Raw genomic sequence first — 23,219 nt, 5'->3', positions numbered from 1 at the left:
CCTTCCCTGCTGCACTCCCCCCTTCCCCCTCCTTCTTCACAGGCCGATATCACCTCAAGGCCACAGGCCCGTACCAGCTTTCTCTCTCTCATCTTCTAGCTGGGGGCGGGGGAAGCTGCCCAAATCCTCTCAGGGCCTCTCTCCCTCTGTCTCTCCTGGGGGGGGCTGCCCAACGCCTCCTGGTGCCCCCACCACCCTTCCATCTTGAGGGGTCAGGCCTACCTCTGCCGGGCCGCAGGTTTTCCCTCCCCTGCCCAGCTCGAAGCCGGGCAGGGGAGGCCTTGCCTCTTTGCTGGCCGGAAATCAAAGAGAGAGCCCAAGGGAGTGCTCTGCTTCTAACCCCTGTGTTCTCAGAGGCGCACCCACCCTCAGTGGCCAAGCCTGGTGTCAATTTAGAATCTGAACACCTATTGGCCTCTGGCCACTCCATTCCCAGAAGACCTGCTTCCTGTAAACCCACAACAAGTACTTAAAGCCCTCAATGAAAATTCTGGACCAATACCAGAGTGCTAACTTAAGACTTCTAGCATTTGACTAAAAATATCTCATCATGACTCCACTGGCTCCAAAGGAGTGCTCAGTAGCAAACAGTTTTTTGAAGAAAAGTCCTTGCCTTGGACTAGCATAAAAGCTAACATGGCTTAGAGCCCCCTTCTTTTGTTGATGCAGTACAGTAAATGTGTGTTTAGCAGGAGCTCTGAAGTATTATTTTCAGGTGTTTGAACACAAAATAGCTCATAGAGCCATGCAGTGTAAATCTGGTGAAAACTGGAAATCCACTAACAGCTTATCTCTCTTTCCTTAGAAGGAATCTCAGAATCCACCTTCCGGTCCTTTTGATGATCAATTTGGCAACCCATTTGCATAAATCAGGTAAGTCTTCCACTAACAAGCCAACCTACTTCATCCTCTGAAATTTATTGAGGAAATGTTTGGCAAAGAGATATCCAAAAACTGCAGTAGCTTCACACTAATGCTCCCTGAAATACGGCAAACAGTGCTTGGAGGAACTTCTGCTAGAGTACCTCTATCAGACTTGTACATAGCTGTGCTCTGTCTAAGCCTAGCCAGCTTCACTTTGTTAGAAATAAATCTGTGGAAGAATAAAGTCTTTAAATCCCAAGCCCACAGTAGATCTAGATTTCCTTTCTTTGAGGAAAATTAATGACTATATACATGCTGCAGAACTCAGAGGAGCTGACTACAATACTTTCAGATATCTGTGGGGAATGTTAGCATAGAGTGCCCTTTATACAGCGTACAGCTTTCTGAAGTTTAATCACCTCAACAATGGCAGTTTTGGACTCTGGGTAAATTGGAATAAAACTAGAGTAAGGCTACTAGACTCTTACTCTGATTTTTAATCAAAAGCTGTTACAAGCACTTTTGTTGCTAGAAACTAATGTAATTTGAAATTTCATACCATTGACTGAAGAGCATGATCTACTGATCCAGCAAATCTTCTGCCATACCTTTCAGTCTTCCCCTGAAATACTGCCTAGCTTCTGACAGAAGAACAAGTGTTGATATTTATTGCTTTAGTTTTGTTCTCAGTAGCTCTGTTTAAGCAATAAAGCACAACTCATAACCATCCTAACACTAATTCCTTTCCATCATACTAGGTGTAACCAGAAAAGGACAAATGGAATAACTGGACCTCTCCTCAACGTGATTTTTCTATGTGTTTCACTTTGCTGTCTGCTATTCTTGCTGATGTTTCATGATGTCTGCAGTCTAAACTATATCCAGGTGGATTGAAGCATGGACCCTCAAAGAACATGCTGTGAAGACAATAATTCAGGGCAAAGCAAATGGGGATATTGACTCACGCTGAAAACCCAAATTCAAATTGGTGGATGTTACCTTTACTTTGGTTCTTTGTACTCCTTTACAGAGAGGTTGGCAGCACTGAGTAATGGGTCTTGTACCACTTCCCTTTACATAGCACTTACTGTCCCAAAATAGAGAAGCTTAATGCTCCTAGGGGAGAGATGTTGCCTTTGCATAAGGGTGTAGAATTAGTAGCTGAAACTCCACAACTCAAACAACTAGGTCAGCTGCCCATGATGACAGCAGCCAGTTGTAAAGTAAAGGGGATGCTACGGAGTTCTACAGATTACTTGGTCTCTTAGCCACAAAAATGTAACTGTGTAGAGGAAAATAATCTAATATTGGTCTATTTAACTAAAAGTAAAAGCATCATTCCACCATAAATGTGTCATTAAGGGACTGCGGAGTCTGTAACAGCACTGCTGAAGCCCTGAGTACTAGAGGCCTACACTGTAAGCTGAAACACTTCTTGCAGAACATTTAGGTAGCTGGGGACACTAACTGTTGTCTTGGTGCTAATATGGCAGTTTTCAGGGAGGGAAAACTACTAGGATTACTTTCCTGTTAAGGTGGCTTGGCAAACAAATGAAACAAGCAGATAGGGTTCTTGCTTACGTCTCTGTGAATCCCTGATGTGCTCAGTTTGATTTGTCACTTGGTGTACTGGGGTATGTTTCCAGCATGCTAGAAAACAAAAACACCAAAAAGGCTTCACTGCATGCCTAGGCTCCTGGTGAACAGATGCACCACCTCTGTGCCATTAATGTGAGGTAAAAAAATCATCTCTTGAAAAGCTTGCCTTTAATCAAGAGCCTCTTTACTAATGGGTTTTGGAACCAGTTACAACTGCCTGTGACAGCTACATTCTTGGCCAGTGGTGATGACTGATGTGTCAGAAGTTTTTCTGTTAATGTTAAGTACAAACTTGAAATGTTATTGTTAAATCAAATGCCTAAGCCATTGCTAAACTGGAGAGCTAAGAAAGTCAACTTGAATACCGCCTTAGTACCCAATTCATCCAGTCATGCAATTAGTCTTGTATACAAACTTCTCTTGCACTTTCTGTAATGCAAAAATGTTTTTAAAAATTAAAAAAAAAATCACGAATTTAAGTATTGTCTCAAACTGGAAATGTAGAAATGTATTGATGTTACACTGTTATATAAAACTGTAGTACCTGTTACTTAATGGCATTAAAAAGAAGCAACTCTTCATACCAAATGAACATCGGTGTGGCTGTTAATTCTGTCCTCTGTAACTGTCTTGTGGTCTAGTTGACATTAGAAGTTCAAAGCCTGCTGAGAATCATTCCTTGCAGGTTCTGGAGCTGTCTGATGGCAAAGTGCCTTTCTGTAACTCCTTGCATAGGACCTGTTCAACAAATGCTGTGCTATATTAAAATATAAAAATCTCAAACTGATTTAGTAAAAACTGTCACTAGAACTTCGGCTGCTCAGCCTGAGCTTGTTGCTGCTAAAGGTGCTTTCTTGCTTCTTTCTGCAGGACTGTGGGAGCTAAGTACTTAAATTGCATTGCACTCAGAAGTTTCAATAATTCAGCTTGTATATTCCAGCTTTGCAGGAGATCTAAACTGATGATGGGAAATCTCAGTTAGAACATCTTGTGTTCAAAAGAAATTACATACTCCTTTAACAGAGATAGATTAAAAAAATAATAAATCCATTAGCAAGCTGCTGTTTTAGACTTTTCTTCTTATTTCTAATATTGTTTGATGGTTAAGGGGTTAAAAACAACTCCTTGCAAGGGATTTGTTATCCAGCTTGAAATATAGGTCTTAAGAGGGTTTACAGAATCACAATGGGGCTTTTTGGGTGGTTTTTTTGGTTTGGTTTTGGGGAGTTTTGGTTGGTTGGTTGCCTTTTTTAGTTTGTGGTTTTGTTTGTTGTTTTTTGCTTTTTTTATCTTCTTGACTGCATGGCAATATATAATTTAGTATTAAAAATAAAAGGACAGTTGACTGCCTTAATGCCAATATGAAGGAATATGTTTACCAGCATTTGAGTTAAGGATTTAAATCACTGCTGTTCAGATTTTGAAATGGCCAGCAGGATGCTGTGCATCCAGCTCACCAGGACCTCCTACAATCTGGCCAAAGATGCTTGCTGGTCTGCTAGCTAACTTTAAATAGCTGCTTACTCTTGAGTCTCTGTCTTAAAGAACCATGAACTGTGATAGCAGTTTTGATGAAACAACACAAATTACATGTGTCTGTTTTGCATTCTTGCCTAACAAATGAGTTTATTGTACCTGGACTCATCAAGCTGGACTGAGGCTGCAGCAGATGAAGATTTCCTTAAGGGAAATAATCCAAATCAAGGCTTGATTGGGGGGAAATTTGCCTGCCTTACTTTATACACTTCCCTCACCCTGCCACAAAAAACAGGGAATAGAGAAAAATAAAACTGCTTCTATTGTATTTTTCAATTACCCATGGTAATTTGGAAAATCTTTACCTCTGATTATTATTTAAGATTGTATCCAAATATGTAATTCTTAACAGCTAAACAGAAGGTTATTTATGAGTGACTTGTGACTGTGTCCAACACATGATGCCTTAAATCTGGATTACAGCAAACCACTGAAAAGGAATGCTCTTCTAAAGAGCTGGCTTGTGGTTTGGATTTTTGTGACAGAGTGAAAGCTAAAAGAGTTTTAGTCTCATTCAAATCCACAAAAATAAAGAGTTGTTCTTTTATATTGGCTGGGAGAGGAATAAAAGAAGAATCTTGGGACTTCAGTCCTGCAGTACTCCAAATGAGGATTCCAAAACTGTTATGCACTGAACTTGCTTTTGTAAACAGCTCTGCTTTAGGAACTATTTGTTCTTTACATGAATCACAGTTACAACAACTTTTTCACTAGGCAGTTAATGGTTCTCTTAATTCAATACATAATGTCTTTCCTATATTCAAAAGGTACTGTTAAACAAAATTAGTTTATTTTTAACCTTGCAAGTGCTTCACAGTATTTCCCCATTCAGGGAAAATGTGGAATTTTCTGAAAAGTGGACTTTGGAGCACTTACAGTAAGGAAGTTTTGGGCAGTTACTGGCATTCTTCAGTACACACTGCTTTTTGTTTGTTCTCTTGGTAATAAATAACTAAGGGAACAAATAAATTACAAATTCAGTCACAATAATTCCAGTCTGCTCACCTACAAAATGAGAGCCATGCATGTTATTCTGCAGCTTATAGCCATACTATGCAGTGCAGAGACAGTTGCCTCAATTTGGCAGGAAAGCAGAAGGTAAGTGTTCCTTTTCTTCTGCAGCTGTCTCCACTGTTTTGTTTCTCTGACACAGAGCATAAACATCCAGTGTGGATATTTCTAATATGGTACCTTGCTCAGATATCCTATGAAAAAAACTCTACTTCTTGCTGTATTTTGAGGAGTCAGATAGCAATGATTTATCTCTTTATTTTGGATATATGTGACACAATAAAGGTGCCTGTGAAGCAGTTGAAGGCATACTTTTGCAGGCAGGTAAAGCTCAGGTACCTTTTTTCTGTTGCATGCTGTGTGAAAATACCTAATCTCAATCTATTTCTTACTGAAGCTGAACAATTTTGTGCTGACAGTGCTTCTCTTAATATTTAAAGTCTCCTAGACTGCCTATTTCTAATCTTTGGAGATACAGTTTTTGTGTTTTCACTGCAAGTATCACTAGGAGGAGAACTGTTGCCCCAGGCCCACAGTGGGTACTAGTTAGCATTGACTCCATGATTGCAGAAGGCTGATCAATTGCTTTATTCTACTATATTATATTATACGTGTTGAGAAGCTTGTATCCCTTACAGACAGTCCAACACAGCTTTAACCTAATTAGTCAATCCCTCAAAACACCATCCAGTGTCCAGTTAAGAAATCACCCTTTGATAAACAAATCTCCATAACACATTCCACATATGCACAACAACAGGTGCAGCAAGCGGAGATAAGAATTGTTACTCATTCTTTCCTCTGATCTTCTCACAGCCTGCCCCAGGAAAACGCTTGGGCAAGTAGTCTGTTGCCCTCTGTGGCCAGAGAGCTGCTGCCACAGAGAAGGAAGGCCTGGTCCCTACCAAATAGTAATGTGAAAAAAACTGAAGAGCTACTCTACCAGAAATTTGTCCTTTGCCAGAATGGTCAAAACTAAGTGATGAAAAAATGTGAGCCTTATAATCAATATATATGTTGAAGCAAGCCCAGAGGAAGCCACAATGTTAATCAGAAGGCTGAAGCACCTCCCCTACAGCAACAACTGAGAAAGCTGGGGTGGTTCAGCCTGGAGAAGAGAAGGTTGTGTGGAGACCTTATATTCCTCAGACCTTCCAGTATCTGAAGGTGCATACATGGTACCTGGAGTGATGGGAACTACAGTGATGGGATGAGGGGTAATGGGTGCACTCTAAATGAGGGGCAATTATAGTTAGATATTAGGAAGGAGTTCTTTACTGTAGGCATGGTGAGACACTGGAACAGGTTGCCCAGGGAAGCTATGGCAGTATTCAAATCCAGGTTGGGTGAGACTTTCGGCAATCTGGTCTAATGGGAGGTGTCCCTGCACACAGCAGGAAGGTGGGGACAAGATGATTTTGGAGGTTGCCACTGCTCTGGATGTAGCCCAGGACAAGTTTGGCTGTCTGTGCTGTGAGTCCCAGCTGAGCACAGGGACACCTTTCATGAGACAGGGTTGCTCAGAGCTCCATCCAGTCTGGCTTTAAATTCTTCCACAGATGGGGTATCCACAACTCCTCTGGGCAAGCTGTGCCAATGCCTCACTACCCTCACAGGAGAAATCTTCCTCCTAATATCTAAACCTACTCTCTTTTAATCTGTTTCCCCTAATCCAGTCACTCCATGCTCTTGTAGAAAGGCCCTCTGCATCTTTCTTGTAGGCTCCCTTTAGATATGGGATGGCTGCAGTGAGGTCACTCATATGCTGCCTCTTTTCCAGGTTGAACAATCTCAATTCTCTCACCCTTTACTCACAGAAGAGGTGCTCCATGCCTCTGATCATCTCAGTGGCTTCCCCTGGACTCTCTGACAGGTCCCTGTCCCTCCTGTGCTGGGAGCCCAGGGCTGGATGCAGTGCTCCAGGTGGGTCTCAGCAGAGCAGAGCAGAGGGGCAGAATCCCCTCCCTGCCCTGCTGCCCACGGGGCTCTGGATGCAGCCCAGGACACGTTTGGCTCTCTGGGCTGTGAGTGCCAGGGGTGGGCCATGCGCAGCCTCTCCCCCACAGCCCCCCCAAGCCCTTCTGGGCAGGGCTGCTCTGGGGCTGGTCATGCCCAGCCTGTGCTGGTACCAGGGGCTGTTCCTACCCAGGTGCAGCACCAGCACCTGGCCTTGTTAAACCAAATCAGATTCCCAAGGGGCACTTCTTGAGCTTGTCCAGGTGCCTCTGGATGCTATCTCATCCTTCAGAAATGTCACCAGCACCACTCAGCTTGGTGTCACCTGTTCATTTGCTGAGGATGCGCTCAATTCCTTTGTCTTTGTCATTATTGAAGATATCAAGCAACACTCATCACCATATGGATCCCAAGGGACACCACTTGCCACTGATGTCCCTGGGACTCCAAGTTATTGACCACTAACTTCTGGATGATACCACTAAACCACTTTCTTATCCATCTATCAGTATGGAGTTGGATCCATCTCTCTCCAATTCGGAGAGAAGGATGTTGTGAGGGACCATGTTAAGGGCTGTACAGAAGACCACATAAATGACATCTGCAGCCCTTCTCTTGTTCACTGAGGGAGGCATTCCACCATAGAAGGCCAGAACTTGCTCCTTATGTTTTGATGATTATTTTTATTTTAACATTCAGATCCAATTAAAGAACAGGTTTAGCATGCTGAGTTAGAAATGGTCCAGATAGAAGATTTGATTATTAGAGAGAATCCATAGCAGGCAACATTGGCCAGCATCTTGGCTCCCCAGCATACCCAAGGCTGTGCAGCTTGAAGATGGCGCTAGCAAATACTGTTGGCAAAGTGAAGCTCTCATGGGATGCTATCATGTCTTCAAAGTCAAGAGAGATGTGCCTTATTTCTTAGTGAGTGATAATTATCAAATCAGGACTCTTTTTTGAGTCATCCCTTTTGTAACTGATGAAGTCAGCAGTGAAGTCTCTTCTGAAGTATGACTCAACAACAAATCACAAGAGCAGTGTGGCCTGCGGGTGTTTAGAGTGCACTGTGCAATCCAAGACAAGGTGCAAACTGTTCAGTGTACTGATTGTGAAATAGCTTTTGCTTTCCAAAGAGTACTCTTCTGTCCCTCAAACCTCTCAATAAAGAATAGCAGAATAGGTATTTTGATTTCCATGCCCACCCCTGAAGTTTGTGCTCTTAACTGTCGCCTTCAGTGATGTTCTTCAGTAGCTGAGATGTTTTTACTTCGTCTCCTATTTAAATTGTGTGACTTAGCATCTGTTTCAATGTGGTTTTCCAGTAGCACTTTTTCTTTAAATTTAATGTGGAGGTGACAAGTTTGCAAATTTTGGCAGTATCCTGATTCTTTTAAACAATGTTGTTGAATATATGTACCTTTGATTTCCCAGATAATAGTGGATGCATTAGTGGTGTTTCAGAGTTTATGAATAATTTGCAATGAGATTTTTCTGATATTTTTTATTTTTGTTTATCTAACCTCAAGTAAATTTAAAACCCTAAAGCTAAATCTGCAGCAAATCATGTGAACCTCATATACTCTGCTGGAGAAGGCCCATAGGTATGTGCACAACATTCAATTAATATTTTTGGTAAAGTTGCTAAATTGTGATTATTATTAATGGCCAATTTGGATTATAAAATGATAGAATCACTTATGTTGGAAAAGGATCTTTAATTATGTGAAAAAATACTGCTACCTGAAAGTCAGTGAGAGACTACCATCAGTTCTAGTTTGCAGACAGTTGATGGCAAGGCTTCCATTTGCATTGGAGACTTCAACTCAGTCTTTTCTGCCTGTGATTTTTACTTTAGACTCTAAATAATGTCTAACAACAACCTCTGGGAAAATCTTTAGGATGTGAAGCTTCTTGAGTTTGATTGCTTTTTTAGGCACATGGCTGCTTTCCATGATTAATCCTTATTGCCTGTAAGGGTTTTTGGCTCTATTTTTACAGCAATAATGTAACAGTTCAGAAATATATTTCAATGTAAAGTTGTCTAACATCAGAATAGTTGGTAATTGCTAGGAATAAGATAACTATCTGCTTCCAGACACCCCATCAGATGTGTCAATGTATCCTATAGGTCTAGTATCTAAGGTTTCTCACTCCTACTGTCTTTAAGGACAACCTGTCAGTCTTCAACCCAAGATGCCAGAATAGATATTGTTACTCAGAGGTTTTCAGTCCTCCATCAGTAAGAAGATGGAAAGGCATCCTGAAGATACAGTAAGGAACAAGCTGATTCTCATCCATTTACTAGGGCTGTAGATCCTCATTTTTTCACACTGTTGATGTTACTGTCATGTTGAGTGGTGGGAAATACATAGAAAATTGTACAGGAACTTTATAAGAATTACTTGCTTAGTATGGGGTAGCTGTAAGATGACCTATTTATGGATGGAAGAGTTGGTTTTGAAGAGGCTAGGGAGCTACATCAAATTACAAATACAACACAGCTTTCCAGAATTTCACAGAATGGCTGAATACATTGAAAAATCTATGTTGAAAGGAACTTCTGGTGATCTCCTGTTCAAAACAGGTCTTTAGATTAGCTTATCCAGGAGTCCTGACAATAGTGTTGCATATTTCCAAGGAAGGACATTCTACCATTTCCCTGGATAGCCTATTTGTATGTTTAATAGCTGTCATGGCAAAATTTTGGGCAAGTCTGTGATCCCTGAGCTGGTTAAGGCTTGACAGCTGAAAAGAGGTAGATTCATTTTCTCAATAACAACTTAGTAAATATGTAAACTTAACATAGAATAAATGGCACCAGAAAGTTGGACCAATTGCTATGTCTGTGTTGTCCAAACTGCAGATTTCTTAATCTTATGGAATCAGGTTACATTTGCTTGGACTCCTGCGATATTTGTGTGATGTAAGGAGGTCAAAGAGCAGAGGGCAAAGCCCTAACTGCAGTGAAAACCCATTGGCACCTCACATTGCAGGAGCTGCAGATCTGCCAACCAGCTGGGCTCAGCAAGGAAGGTCCCATCGTAGAGCAGAGGCAAGGACCTTAACTTGGAGAGATGCAGAGAGAGTTGCTTCACAGAGAATGAATAATCATCATGTAAAGCCAAATTGGAATAAGTTACTGAGAGTAAAAAAGGCAATTCATACTTCAATGCTCCTTTATTCCTCTGCTATTTACAATTGAAGATAAGATCACCAGTAAATGAATAGCCTTGGCTTTTAAACTTGATATAAATCAAGTTTATGCTATAATGCATCAGTTTTTAATATCTACCAGTGGGTGCTTTAAAGAAACTTGATTTCTATTAAGTAATGGCCTTACATGTACTGAGAACTGGAAGTTTGATTATATTTAAAACTGAGCACCAAAATGACAAGTCACTCTCAAAAAAATAGGCCTAACTGTAAAAGTATTCAACTTGGCAAGCTGAACAATAGTAAGGAAACTAAACATGTCTGTTTTTTCTAGCAATGTGAGCTATCCCGTTACCAAGTAATACCTTTGTTTATGAGATTTCTTTCAATTCTGGAAGGCACTTATGCTTTCATGCAGGGTTAAGAGCAACACCATCAAAGTCAATTAGCTAAAATCACTAATATGTATTGAAGTGCTACATCCATTTGAGATGTGCTGCTGTGTGTTAGTCTTTAGCTTCACATATTGGGGAGCACAACCACTCTCATGACCTACCAGAAGAGCATTTGTATGCACAAAGACCTAAAAAAGGGAGAAAGACCTGACTTATTAAGTCTTCAAAATTGTTTTTAATGTAATTTTAAACCACCAAAGAATTTAAGATTAGGCAGCTGTTGATACATCTAAGTAGTGCTATGAAAGTGAAACAGAAATCAGCTTGAAGGTGCTTCCAAAATATTGGTCTACGGTTTAAATACAATGTGATTACATGTGATTTTAGTATACTGCCCAGGACTGTACTGGAATGTTTTGTTTGGCAGCTCTTCAGAAAAAGATTTCCACAGGAGAACAAGGGAACTGAATGCTCCATCCCCAATAGATTGCAAACTGAGCAGCTGGAGCGCCTGGGGGCCCTGTGACCCATGCACCAATCAAAGGGTAAGCTGAACTTGGAAGTCTTTGTTCCAAAGTCACAACCAAAGGGATATCTGTCTGCCTGTTGGTTATCAGAAAGTGTCAGATTTCAGCTCTTAATACTGTATGTTCATGATTTGATGAAATCCATAATTATGTCAGCTTTTGAAGCCATAGAGTAAGAGAATACTACAACCAGTTGTGAAATACTGCTCAAGTGTTCTCATTCAAAAAGGTTTTTTCATAGAAAGTATCTATGGAAAAACTTTCATAGAAAGCATCTATGCCAAAAACTTTATTTTTCAATACATTCTTTCCTTTTTAAATTAAAACAAACAAACAAACAAAAAAAAACAAAAAAAAAAAAAAAAACACCACAATTTCTTTTGCACAGCAAATTTTTATTTCCTCAGAGGAGTTATTTTAGGGCTTTAAAAAATAAAAAAATTGAAAACATATATGAAAACATATATGAAAATATAAATTATTCATTTCCATACTAGAGAGAGATAAACAAAATAATGAAGTAAACTAAATAGTGAAAATTAGCATCTTTACATACTATCTAAGTATTATTAATCATAATTATTATTTCAATGTTATTTTATTCCTTAATTTTGCTGTGGATTTTCAACAAAAATTTCACCGAAGATGTTTAGTTTTGAAAAGCTCTTAGTTCAGCCGGAAACCCATATGTTCTCCCTGAGCAACATTAATAGTGTTATTTCTCTTTCAAGTTTCGCTCCAGACGTATTGAAAGATTTGGGCAGTTTGGTGGAAAAGCATGCCTGGAAGCCCTAGGAGACACACAAACCTGTAAAACCAGCAAAGCCTGTCCTGAAGACCCAGAACAAGACTGTGGTGCTGACTTTCAGTGCAGTTCAGGTAGGGTTTGTTTCATGCCATAGCAAGTAAAGCAGTAAGTCAGAAACCACATTTTAGTTTTGTGAATAGGTTACATCAACCTCATGCTAGCACTTAAAAACAGTCCATGGACAGGTGGGCTCAAAACCACAATGCCAAAACACAGCAGCAAAACCACTTAATAAGGGGTACATTCCTCTCATCTTCCATTTTAATTTGCACCTAATTTAAATTCTTCTGTAGCTTCTACTCCATGGTTAGAAGCACCATACTGACCACATCCTTTCTTCTAGCCTAACTGCCCCACTCGCTACTGGATCACTAGGTTTTACAAAAAATCACCAGGAAAAAAAAACTATGACTGAAGGAATATTGACAGAATGGATAAGGAAGTTTACCAATCTAGCTGGCATGATACCAGCTACTTGGAGCATGTATCTAGATCTATTTGGAGTATGCATCTAGATCCAAAATAAGATATAAATTTGTAAAGTGATACAAGGCATACAAATGTAGTACTCAAGAATCATCAGAAATCAAAATAAAGTAGGAAAAGTTAATAGTAGTAAAAACTAGTCAAAACAAAAACAGAATGATGGTAAATGAATTTAAAGTTCCAAGCCAATTTTTGTATTGCTTTTAACTCAAACACTGAAAAATTGCAATTAAAGCAATTTAAAATTAGAAAGTAAACCTTTAACTACTAGTTCACAGAGATTGTGTGGCATTTACAGGTGAGATTGATGATATCAAAATGTTAATTTATTATGCTACAGCTAATTTACTAAAGTCTTTAAATCCTGTAGGAAAAAAAAATCTTTGTAAAACTACATCATATGTAAACTCAGGAAAGTTACTACTTCCCTGTTGCTTTAGAGCACAAATCACAATAGTTTTGGACACTACATGTCCATATTATTCAAATAACATAGCCCAAATGGCAACAATTTAAATGATTTAGAAAGAATTTTTTGTTGATGTTGAATTGATATTTCCCTGTATTGTCTTAACACAAGAAATCCTAACCATCCAAGAATTTGAACTTTATTATAGAACAGTCTAGATTGCAACAATTTTCTTAGATGATAGCAGTTCTCCTGCAACTTACTTTTCTCAGTCATCTTACTAACTTACATATAACAGTAGTATGCAGGTTTTTCCATTTGAAAGTGGGAGAGCTTAGGATTTTAATCCCTCAAGACAACAGTAGAACCATACATAGAGGAAGATCTTAATAAGGAGTAGCTGAGGGTGCCATTTAAAGTCCATCTTGATAAAAATGCAGTCAGGCAATGCTTTATTCCTTGATCAGGTCGATGTATAAAGCGAAGACTTGTGTGCAATGTGGATAATGACTGTGGAGACTTTTCAGATGAAGATGACTGTGAATCTGACCCACGGTCACCATGCCGAAACCACGACATTGATGTGTCTGAAGTTGGCAGGACTGCAGGACATGGGTATGTAGTAAAAGGGCCTAGTGAAGAGTTTGGGATTGTCTCCAAAGCCAGCTGAAAAAACTGGGTCACAGTGACATTCCCAAAAGTGGAATATGAATCATGGTAGCATTTGTATTCAGAAGTGCTAAGTAGCCTTTGCAAGAACACTTAACTACTATTTTATTTTGTATACTTGTGAGGATAAAACATGCAGTGTTATATGCACTGCAGACAGTGTAAATGGATCATAATGTTAGTAAACAGAATCATACATACATGTCACATGAATAAACTTACATTTTATTTAAATGTAAATTTTATAGGTATATAGATTTGTTTCCAATGATATTTCACAGCCAACCAATAATTGTCAATTACTTTGCTAAAATGCACGTCTAAAAGGGAGAAAATACCTATTGACTATTTATATAATGGGATGCCTTACTGCAACAACACTTTATGCACAGTTTTCTTCCAGTATTTCATTGTCCACTCCACTTCCTGATCTTTGTTGTTTACAGGAGCATTCATCATTAATCTAAGTTGAAAATTAATCTTTCTGTTCTCAGATCCGGCTGGATTTCTTTAATCTCTAACAAAAAGAAAATGTGACATACTGTTTACCTACAAATAGAGTTAGAAGGCAGCAATCCAAACTGAACAGAACATAAAAGTACACTGCAGCACCAGAGTGTGTTTAATGAAAATTATACATCCTTCTCATTTAATTTCTTACTGTGCAAGACCAAAAATGCTGTTTTTTTAGCATGGGGAAGTAAACGAAGCATAAATGCAATTTTAGAAGCTTCTATTACAATCTGTTACTAAAATCTTGCATGAAAAAGTGTTCTGTAGAGATTCATTAATGACACTAATCTGGTGACTTTGATAGCTTGTTTACCACTTTCTACACTCAGAAAGGTGCACATACATTTGCCAGATGCAAATATTGGAAATACTGAAAAGATTGAAATGTATCAAACATGCACAAAAGGGCAAATAAATTATACAGAATCCTCCCAGGAGTTATTTTTGGAAGTATTTCTTGTACATCAGTATATAGATGCACAGAGGTATACAGCTGATGTGCCTGCCTCCCTGGTTTTGTAATGGTTTAGATTTCCTCTCTTATACTTCAGGAAATGCTGCCATTCCACTAGGTCACACCCTGCAAGAAGAGACAATGCTAGGAGTAGCTGTATATTCCTTCTAAACATTTGATGGATGTTGTACACACTTGATAAACAAGTGCCTACCAGCAAATAAATTAATATGAGTTATTAAAAATACATATGGCTGTTGAGATGTACATTTTAAGTCTACAAGGAATGCTTTCTCACAGATGTACTGGTCAAGAACAAATGCTCTTTCTTACAAATATATAGGTAAGGAAAAATGTTTTTTACCTCCTTTTATGCCTAAGGTTTTCACCATGTTTGAGGTTTAATGTCTTTTATTTGTTTATTTCTCATATATGATCCTTCAAGAACTTTACAAAATATGTAACTGTCTCCAGTACACAGATGAGAAGCCACAAGAGATGAGACAAGCTGCTTGGATGGAGCAAGATCCAGTTCCACAGCTGTAGTTTCCATCTCTGACAGAATACAGCTTTTCCAGTCTACACATCATGTACAGATCATGTGCTGACATAATTTCTCTTGTACTTCTCTTGTAGAATCAATGTTTTTGGGATGCAACCAATGGCCAGCCCATTTGACAATGACTTTTTCAATGGTCTTTGTGAGCGGGTGCGTGATGGCAACACACGGACGTACTACCGCAAGCCCTGGAATGTGGCTGTTCTCACTTACGATGTAAGTTTAAATCCTTTGCAAGATATCATGTGATTAATTGAATGCCAGCTCCTGGAATACTCTTGGAAGGCTCAGCATATCTCTTGAGCCAGACAGCAGCTTTTTAGGCTCAGGCTTGTACTAAAGTCCAGAGGAAAAGAGGTTATATTATCATTTAGATTGGCGGTTAAGCTCAGTTATGCCAGACAAATTCCCACATCTTTGTGCTGCGCCTTTGCAAAATAAATGGAACTATCTATCTGGAATGTTTGAAATACGAGCAGAAGAAATAAACAGAAGATCTACAGAAAGGATTACGAGACCCAAATTTTACTAGGTAGAAGACAAAATAAGCTACATTTTCAAGGACATGTAAGAGCCTCTGATAAAAAGGCAGACATAATAATACAATATTCTGGTACTACTTGTTTTTTTTCTGACCAGTGATGATTTTCTCTGTCCTATTGAAGGAAAAAAAAATGTTAGGTTTTTAAGTTTCAGACTGCGACTTTCAGTGAGGTTTGAACACCAAAAATGTTGATGATTGTTGAAAAAAATGTTAGACACTTTTCAGAAATCAGAGCACAATTTTGCCTTCCAAATTATTGTAAGTAGGAACTTGATAAAACAAATATAATTTAAACCAGATCCTTCCTGAAATGAGTAAACCTGACCCAGAGATCTCTGGTTATGTTTGGTTATGATGTATAACAATTTTCAGTTGCTAAAATGTGATGTTCTGCTAAAGTATAATAAAATAACTGGATTCGTTATTATTTGCTGTAAGAAAAGAAGGCTGAATAATAATTCTGACTTATTTCAGAAGTCAGGAGCTTTTAGCAAATTTTAACTCTGTTTTAGGAAAGAGAGACTATTATTCCTCACATAGAGTCATGGAATCTCCTGATCTGGAAGGAACCCAAAAGGATCATTGAGTCTAACCCTGGGCTTTGCACAGGACATCACAAGGGTCACACCTGAGAGCATTTTCCAAATGCTTCTTTGAGCTCTGCCAGGCTGGTGCCGTGACCTCTTCCCTGGAGAGATGTTCCAGTGCCCAACCACCCTTTGGGTGAAGAAACTTTTTTAATATCCAAGCTAAACTTCATGTGACACAACTTCAGGCCATTCCCTTGGGTCCTGTCCCTGTCACCAGGGAGTAGAGATCAGTGTCTGCCTCTCCTCTTGCCTCACAAGGAAGCTGTAGACAGTGTAAAAGGTCTGTTGACACACATAAATTACTTTTACATGCTGAGTGTTACATGCTGAGATTTATTAGTCACTAAATTATTGTCACTGCAGCTTTCTGTTCACTTTTGAACCACTGAACTGATCCCAATGAGGTAGTTTGTGGAGGGAGCGCTATTTCCATTTGTTTTGGTTTAAAAGGAAAAAGAGCTGTAAAAAAATGCATTGATATGCTCTGTAACAAGTAAAGCTTTGAAGTGCTACATAGATTTTTCAACTACTGCCTGTTGTTTTCTCATACAACCTTTTTTCTATCTTTTCTCAGACAAAAGCAGACAAAACTTTCTCATCTGTGTATTACCATGATCGTGTGAAAATGTTACAAGAGGTTTACATAGAAAAACAGAGATATTTTAGTGTTGATGCCTCTCTGAAATACACACCTACTGATGGGAGCAACAAAAATGATTCAGAAGGAAATTTCAAATATGACTACAGAAAGAATTATACTCTTAGTTCCATCCTGCAAAGCTACACAGAAAGGGTGAGATTAATTCTTCTAAATGTTTTAATGTAACTATTTTACAAATGGTACAGTTTATGCACTGTTAGAATTAGGCAATAATAATCTAAGTATTCTAGTCAGCTGCTGCTTTTTAAAAATTTTTTTTAATGAAATACTGGTGATAATAGGGTTAACATTTCAGACACAGCCAAATGGCAACTCAAAGTATCTTCTTTTTCCCACTGTTTATCTTCGACTAGCAAGCACTCTCACCTTCATCAGGGGCTTGGTGTTAGAAAGGATCAAGATGTCTGATCTCATCCTGATTAAAGAGCAGCTCTGAGCTAGTGCAATGTGGGCAAATTAGATCAAGACCTATGATGAAAAATTGCCACTGAGTAGGCCTATACTACATAAACGCAAAATAAATTTTAGGAATAATGACCATAAGGTCAAATCTCAGATATGTGGGTACATGTGTACTAATAAACTAGCCAGGGCTATAGGGAACAGGCACTAGCACTGGTACAAAGATAATCCAGTTTTACCAAATTGCATAATGCAGTTTTACTAACTTGCTGGCACAAATTAAGTCCGTGCTAGCTCTCATAAGCAATGCCCATCCTGCACTTCCCCACAGCATGTTTGAAGGGAATGTTCTTGTAGACAGTCTGGAGAAAAGCAAGCCCATTTTGGGATTGTGCATAAGCCATACTTCTACCTGCCCTTTGAAACAGTGGAAAGACCCTGCTCCATTTTATTTGATAGTAAAGATATAGCTTTAGCATTTAGTGAGGTTAAAATGCAGTAGATCACACAAACTGATGTTAGACACGCTGTTGTTGAATCCCAGGCAGCAGATAAGCCCCAGGCAGCTGCTTCTTCACTCCCCTACTAGGCTTGAGGAGATAATGGGAAGAGTAAAAACAAGAGAACTCCTGGGTTGAGATAAAGTTTAACAGGAAAACAAAATCCATTCACACAAAGCAAAACAAGGAATTCTGTCACATCTTCCCACGGGAAGGCAGGTGTTCAGGCACCTCCAGAAAAGCAGGGCTCTATCACTTGTAAATTGAACTTGGGTAAACAAATGCCATCACTCCAAACATCCCCCCCTTTCCTCCTTCTTTAACCTGCTTTATATACAGAGCCCAATGTCATAAGCTATTGAAAAATTCTTTGGATCAATTTGTCACCTGTCCCAGCTGTGTATCCCCCAAACTCCCAAGAAGCCCCAACTTCCTTGCCAGCCCAGCAGTACAAAAAGAAGAAAAAGTCTTTGCTGTGTGTAAGCAATGCCCAGCAGTAACAAAAACATCTCTGCACTATCAAACCTGTGTTCGGCAAAAAACCCAAACACAGTCTCATGCTAGCCACTGTGAAGAAAATTAACTTTTTCCTCAGCCAAAATGAGCAGAACAAAACATTATGGCCTAATCCAGCAGCTGTGTGCTAATGGAATTAACTGATCAGGTCAGAATTTTCCACACATTGTGCCAAGGTCTGTGACTACAATATGCCACCATATGCAAGGCATATCAACTCCACAGAGCTGAAGTGCACCATGTGCAAGGAATACTAGATTTGCTTCTACTAATTAATATTTTCAAGTTTGTCAGTCTTGTTGCCTAAGACCCATTCAGAGCTCTGGAGGTTGAATAGATATAAGGAAAAGCTAAACTAAGTTTTATCACTGATTAATTGAAATAATGCTGAAGATAAAGATCTGCGCAATAAAGATAAGCTGAACCCAACATTGCCTTTGTACTGGTATGAGTTCTCCTGGGACAGAAACAAACCATTTAAACCTCAAACCATGACTCTTCAAAGACATAAAAGATCAAGCTCTATAGCTCAGGGGGTTTTAATGTCTGCTTATAGTCTAGCAGTTTGCGATAGGAGCTTTGGACTCAAATTCTTGCTGAGAGATCAGTTCAGAGAATGAGTCACAACCTGTCACAAGAAGAGTTCTATCACTGCAAAGTCACAGGGCTACAGGGTAGTGGAGTGAAAGTCCCTGCATGAGAACCCTCCAGGGCCCACCTGAAAGTTAAAGTCATAATCCTGGAGGTGTCTGGAGGCATCTGGCAAGAAACTGTGTATGCTGGTTGGCAGGAATACTGCACCTACAAAAATTTCCTCACAGTGATTTAGGTACCTGAAGATTTCTGCCAGTCTTAAGCAGCATCTGAGTCAGCAGTTTAAGATCCTTTTAATGGTGCTGGATAACATAATGGTCAGGAGCAAGGTCCCTTTTACATACCTCCTATTGGGCACTACTATTAAGGGAGTCACATAAATACTGCAAATAATAATGGGGTTTAGAAGGTATGTGTTCCCTTAGAGTCTTAAGTACAACTATTTCACAAGATTTTATTTCACAAGTTATGGGCAGTAGATAGGTCCTTACTTATAATATGATATAAAATCACCTGGAGTGAAATTTACAAAAATATCAGTTGTTATATCTAGACTTACAATGTATGTATGGCTCAAATACATAATATGGAGGGTTTTTTCCTCATTAATTTTCCTTTTATGATGTTGGTTTGGAGTTTTTTGTTTTTAATTGGAACTGTGCTTTTCTTTCTAACAGTGAGGAGGGTTTTGTTTTTAATTGGAGCTGTGCCCTTCCTTCTGACAATCTGAGAATAACAGGGAAGTGGTCCAAAAAGAGAGAGAACTTAGGTCTGCTCTGACTATAAACAAAGAGGAAACTCTGTCTGACCTGAGTGGACAGCTTCTGCTATTTAGCAAGCCATGTAGAACTACTTTTCAATGTTACGAAAGTCAGAAAGCCACTTTTCAGTAGGTATTGTGCTTCAAGACACCAGTTGTCAAATAGATCACAAAGGCCTTGCTGAAATAAGGGAAGAGTTCTAAATTGGAAGAACTAAAATAACCCTCTTGCTGGTTCCTCAGTTTAGATCAGAGAGCTTTCTAACTGTTACAAAACAAATTTGTCCCGTTTCCATAATGCTAGATTGAATGTCATGTTGAAAAGTGCTGCAGCTTCTTTACAAGTAAAACAGAATTGATTTTTTTGTGCTGTGCTGCATACCCGAATGGCACTCTCTTCTCTTTTTTTCTCCCTGCATTCAGAACCAAACCTTTCTGCATGTAAAAGGACAGACTCAGCTGGGAAGGTTCCAAATTCGGAGTCGTGATGTTCGTCTCACAGATAGTTTCCTTGATGATTTAAAATTTCTGCCTGCTGAATATGACAAGGGGGAGTATTTCAAATTCCTAGAAGATTATGGAACTCACTATGCAGTCTCTGGAACTGTAGGAGGAAAATATGAACTTGTTTACGTGCTAGATAATTATGTTATGTCTCAACTAGGTATGCTTTCTGTTGGCCTTGCTATGACCAAGTTCCCAGACTTTCAAAGAGACATGTGATGGTAGATCTGTGTATGTGGAAAAATACTGAGAAAGTGCAGTTCAGTGCATGCTGCTTGTGGCACACCAGTGACATTACAGAATTACATGAGATTACAGAGAAAAGAGTCAACTTCATAACTTACAAAACTATTTGAAATCTCCGTTTTAAGTCTGTGACTGAGAGGACCAAAGAAACCTTAAACAAACCTCATGAACACATTAGCAATGATTGCAGCATTCACAAGAGATCTTATCCAAAGACAAGAAAACCTGCCTAAACTCTAAATCCTGTTTGGTAACTTTTTGTGGTGCAATCACTCTACGAGTATGGTGGTGACAAAAAGCAAGGAATAAACTGAAGTGCTATCTAGAAACCACATGGAGCATGTGAGTGTGTTTAAATTGATTTCATAGCTCTCAACATTCTCACTGGAATATTCCATGCCTTTATTAAAATAGGAAAGTAGAAATTTAATCTTCCCTCATGTGCAGTTCAGATATATGTGGGTTTGTGCTGGATTAAAGTGATCACATGGGAATAAAGTGAGAAAAGACAATTCTCATGTTGATTTTGGAGATTAGAAAATCAGTACCTGATGCTTGCACCACCAACATCAATATTACTATCAAATATTCAGGCTATGAAAAGAGACGTGGGGCAAATATGTCACTTTCATTTCCCACTATTAGTCTGTTCATCACCTCGAGATTGTAGTTCTGGATCTTTTAAGTCCCAGTTTTAAGCAAAATTCTTTCTGAACACAGTGCTGAAGTGGCAGATGATATTGGGTTTGGGTTCAAAAAGGAGAAAGGAGATATTGGAAACAGTAGTGAGTAGAGGTAGATTAGAATTAATGGAAAAAGCATACTTTTAAGAGATCAGTGGCCTTGATTAATTTTATGGGGAAAAGGAGCGGAGCAACATAATTGAGTTTAGGAGAGAGACTGAGAGAATTCAGTAATTTAGTATATAAAATAAGTAAATATTGAGCAACTGCAAAAGACAAAAGTTCAATATAATAAAAGGAAAAAAATGTTTCCTAAAGGAGCCATTTTCATGAACCATTTTCTTGAACCTGCTTTCAACTAGATAAAGAAAAGCAGAAATCCATTTTTGGTATTTTCCTAGTCACTACAGATCTCACCTGCATCTGTTCAGGCATTTCAATTACAGTCATCCTCATATTCATTAGATAGACAAAGAAAAAGATAAATGGCAAGAAGAAAGCCACAAACATTTCCAATAGGCCTGAAATGTATTCTGTAAGAATAATAATATCTTGTTATTTATGCTTATTCAATCCATCTAATTACCTATTTCTACTTCCAGGAATCACTGTAGAAGATGTAAGAAAGTGCCTTGGCTATCACTTAAATGCCAATGCTGCATATGAAAACATACAAGCCAATTTTAATGTTGCTGGTGGTAAATGTGAAAATATTCATAGGAAGGACAAATGTAAGTATATTCTTGATTTACATTATATCTTTTGCTTAAGAAAAGATAATACCAGCTGCTTCCCCTGAATAATCAGTATAGTTATTGCTATCAGGGGAAAGACAAATCCAGCAGAGCACTACAGGTGAGATTCACATTCTTCCATGCTCCCAAGTCAAGACAGCCTGAGAATGCGTTCCCAGCCTGCACACACATGAACACCAGCATGATGCATACCTACATACATACACAGATCACTGGCCACAAATAAAAACAGACAAAATACAGACAGTGCTCAGGCAAACACAAATGGCACAAATGGTTTCATCTTTTTCTCCTCTCCATTTAATCAGGAAGAAGTCTTTCAGTGGGCAGTATCACAGAGTCACAACAAAGTTGAGGGTTGGGAGGGTCCTCTGGAGGCCACCATGTCCAAGGCAACACACGCCTTCAGTCCCCCCACAATATTTATAAATAATCAGTACAGATAACTCCAGCAGTTAACCTTAAATATCCAGTTGAACCAGCAACTGCATCATTAGGCTCTCCTGTTAGCAACAGAGATATATAACACCAGGCACATTGCTCCACTCCCATTGCTGGTGCAGACTCTCTGATGCACACCAAGACACACACACTGTGGATGTCGCCAGGGACTGGCCTTAGGTGCTCAGTTGATCCAGCAATTGGCCCTTAGATCCTCTTACCTCCAGCTGCCTTAGATAGAAGTGCAATCATATGAGAAAAGATCTCAGTCAAACCCAGAACTGTGAGGTCTCCCCAGTATTTGGCCTAGAAACCCAGTATCCATCTCCTCCACTTGTCTCACTCTGGAGACATAAAAGCATAAAATGGTTTGGGTTGGAAGGGACCTTAGAGATCATCTAGTTCCAGCACATCATTTTGGAAAGGGGTTCAACACACTAGATGAGGCTGTCCAGAGACCCATCCAACCTAGCCTTGAACATTTATAGGGTTAAGACACAGTTTGTCTGGGTAATCTGTTCCATTGCTTCACTGCTCTCTGAGTAAAGAAATTCCTTCTATTATCTAATCAAAATCTCCTCTCTTTTAGTTTATAAATCACTCTTCCTTGTTCTGTCAGTATCTAACCAAGTGAAAATATTGCCCTTCTCTCTCTTTATAAGCCCCCTTCAAGTACCTGAAGACTGCAATGAGGTCTCCCCAGAGCCTTCTCTTTTCCAGGTGGAACAACCCCATCTCTCTCAGCTTGTCCCTCATAGGAAAGGTCTTCCAGCACTCTGTCCATTTCTGTGGCCTCCTCTGGACTTTCTCCACAGGGTCCACATCTTCCTCGTGTTAGAGACCCCTGAGCTGAACGCAGGTGGGTCTCAGCAGAGCAGAGGGGCAGAATCCCCTCCCTGCCCTGCTGCCCACAGGCTCTGGATGCAGCCCAGGACACGTTTGGCTCTCTGGGCTGTGAGTGCCATGGCTGGACCACGTGCAGCCTCTCACCCACAGCACCCCCAAGCTCCTCTAGGCAGAGCTGCTCTCCACAGCTTCTTCTTCCAGTCTGTGCTCAGGCCTGCTATTGCTTGACTTAGAC

At 39.4% G+C, this 23,219-nt stretch overlaps 2 protein-coding genes across 4 annotated transcripts in view; both read left to right on the top strand.

The window, feature by feature from the left end:
- The window catches only part of DAB2 (DAB adaptor protein 2), a 22,265-nt gene extending 19,214 nt beyond the window's left edge, over nt 1-3,051 (top strand). For 2 of the 3 annotated variants that reach the window (XM_031061155.1, XM_031061153.1), the window contains 2 exons: nt 806-873; nt 1,623-3,051. In XM_031061155.1, the coding sequence (XP_030917015.1) occupies nt 806-868 (63 nt within the window). In that variant the 3' untranslated portion in view covers nt 869-873; nt 1,623-3,051. The remainder of the gene's footprint in view (nt 1-805; nt 874-1,622) is intronic. The other variant, XM_031061154.1, reaches the window with a different exon arrangement.
- Nucleotides 3,052-4,993: 1,942 nt separating this feature from the next.
- The window catches only part of C9 (complement C9), a 23,228-nt gene continuing 5,002 nt past the window's right edge, over nt 4,994-23,219 (top strand). The window contains exons 1-8 of the mRNA XM_005426074.2: nt 4,994-5,097; nt 10,945-11,062; nt 11,776-11,923; nt 13,215-13,362; nt 15,020-15,158; nt 16,651-16,869; nt 19,933-20,173; nt 21,545-21,673. Of these exons, the coding sequence (XP_005426131.1) occupies nt 5,012-5,097; nt 10,945-11,062; nt 11,776-11,923; nt 13,215-13,362; nt 15,020-15,158; nt 16,651-16,869; nt 19,933-20,173; nt 21,545-21,673 (1,228 nt within the window). The 5' untranslated portion in view covers nt 4,994-5,011. The remainder of the gene's footprint in view (nt 5,098-10,944; nt 11,063-11,775; nt 11,924-13,214; nt 13,363-15,019; nt 15,159-16,650; nt 16,870-19,932; nt 20,174-21,544; nt 21,674-23,219) is intronic.

Source organism: Geospiza fortis, unplaced genomic scaffold (assembly GCF_000277835.1).
Source record: "Geospiza fortis unplaced genomic scaffold, GeoFor_1.0 scaffold163, whole genome shotgun sequence".
Taxonomy (NCBI): domain Eukaryota; kingdom Metazoa; phylum Chordata; class Aves; order Passeriformes; family Thraupidae; genus Geospiza; species Geospiza fortis.
Note: the sequence above shows the minus strand (reverse complement) of the source record. Positions and strands in the feature narration are given on the sequence as shown.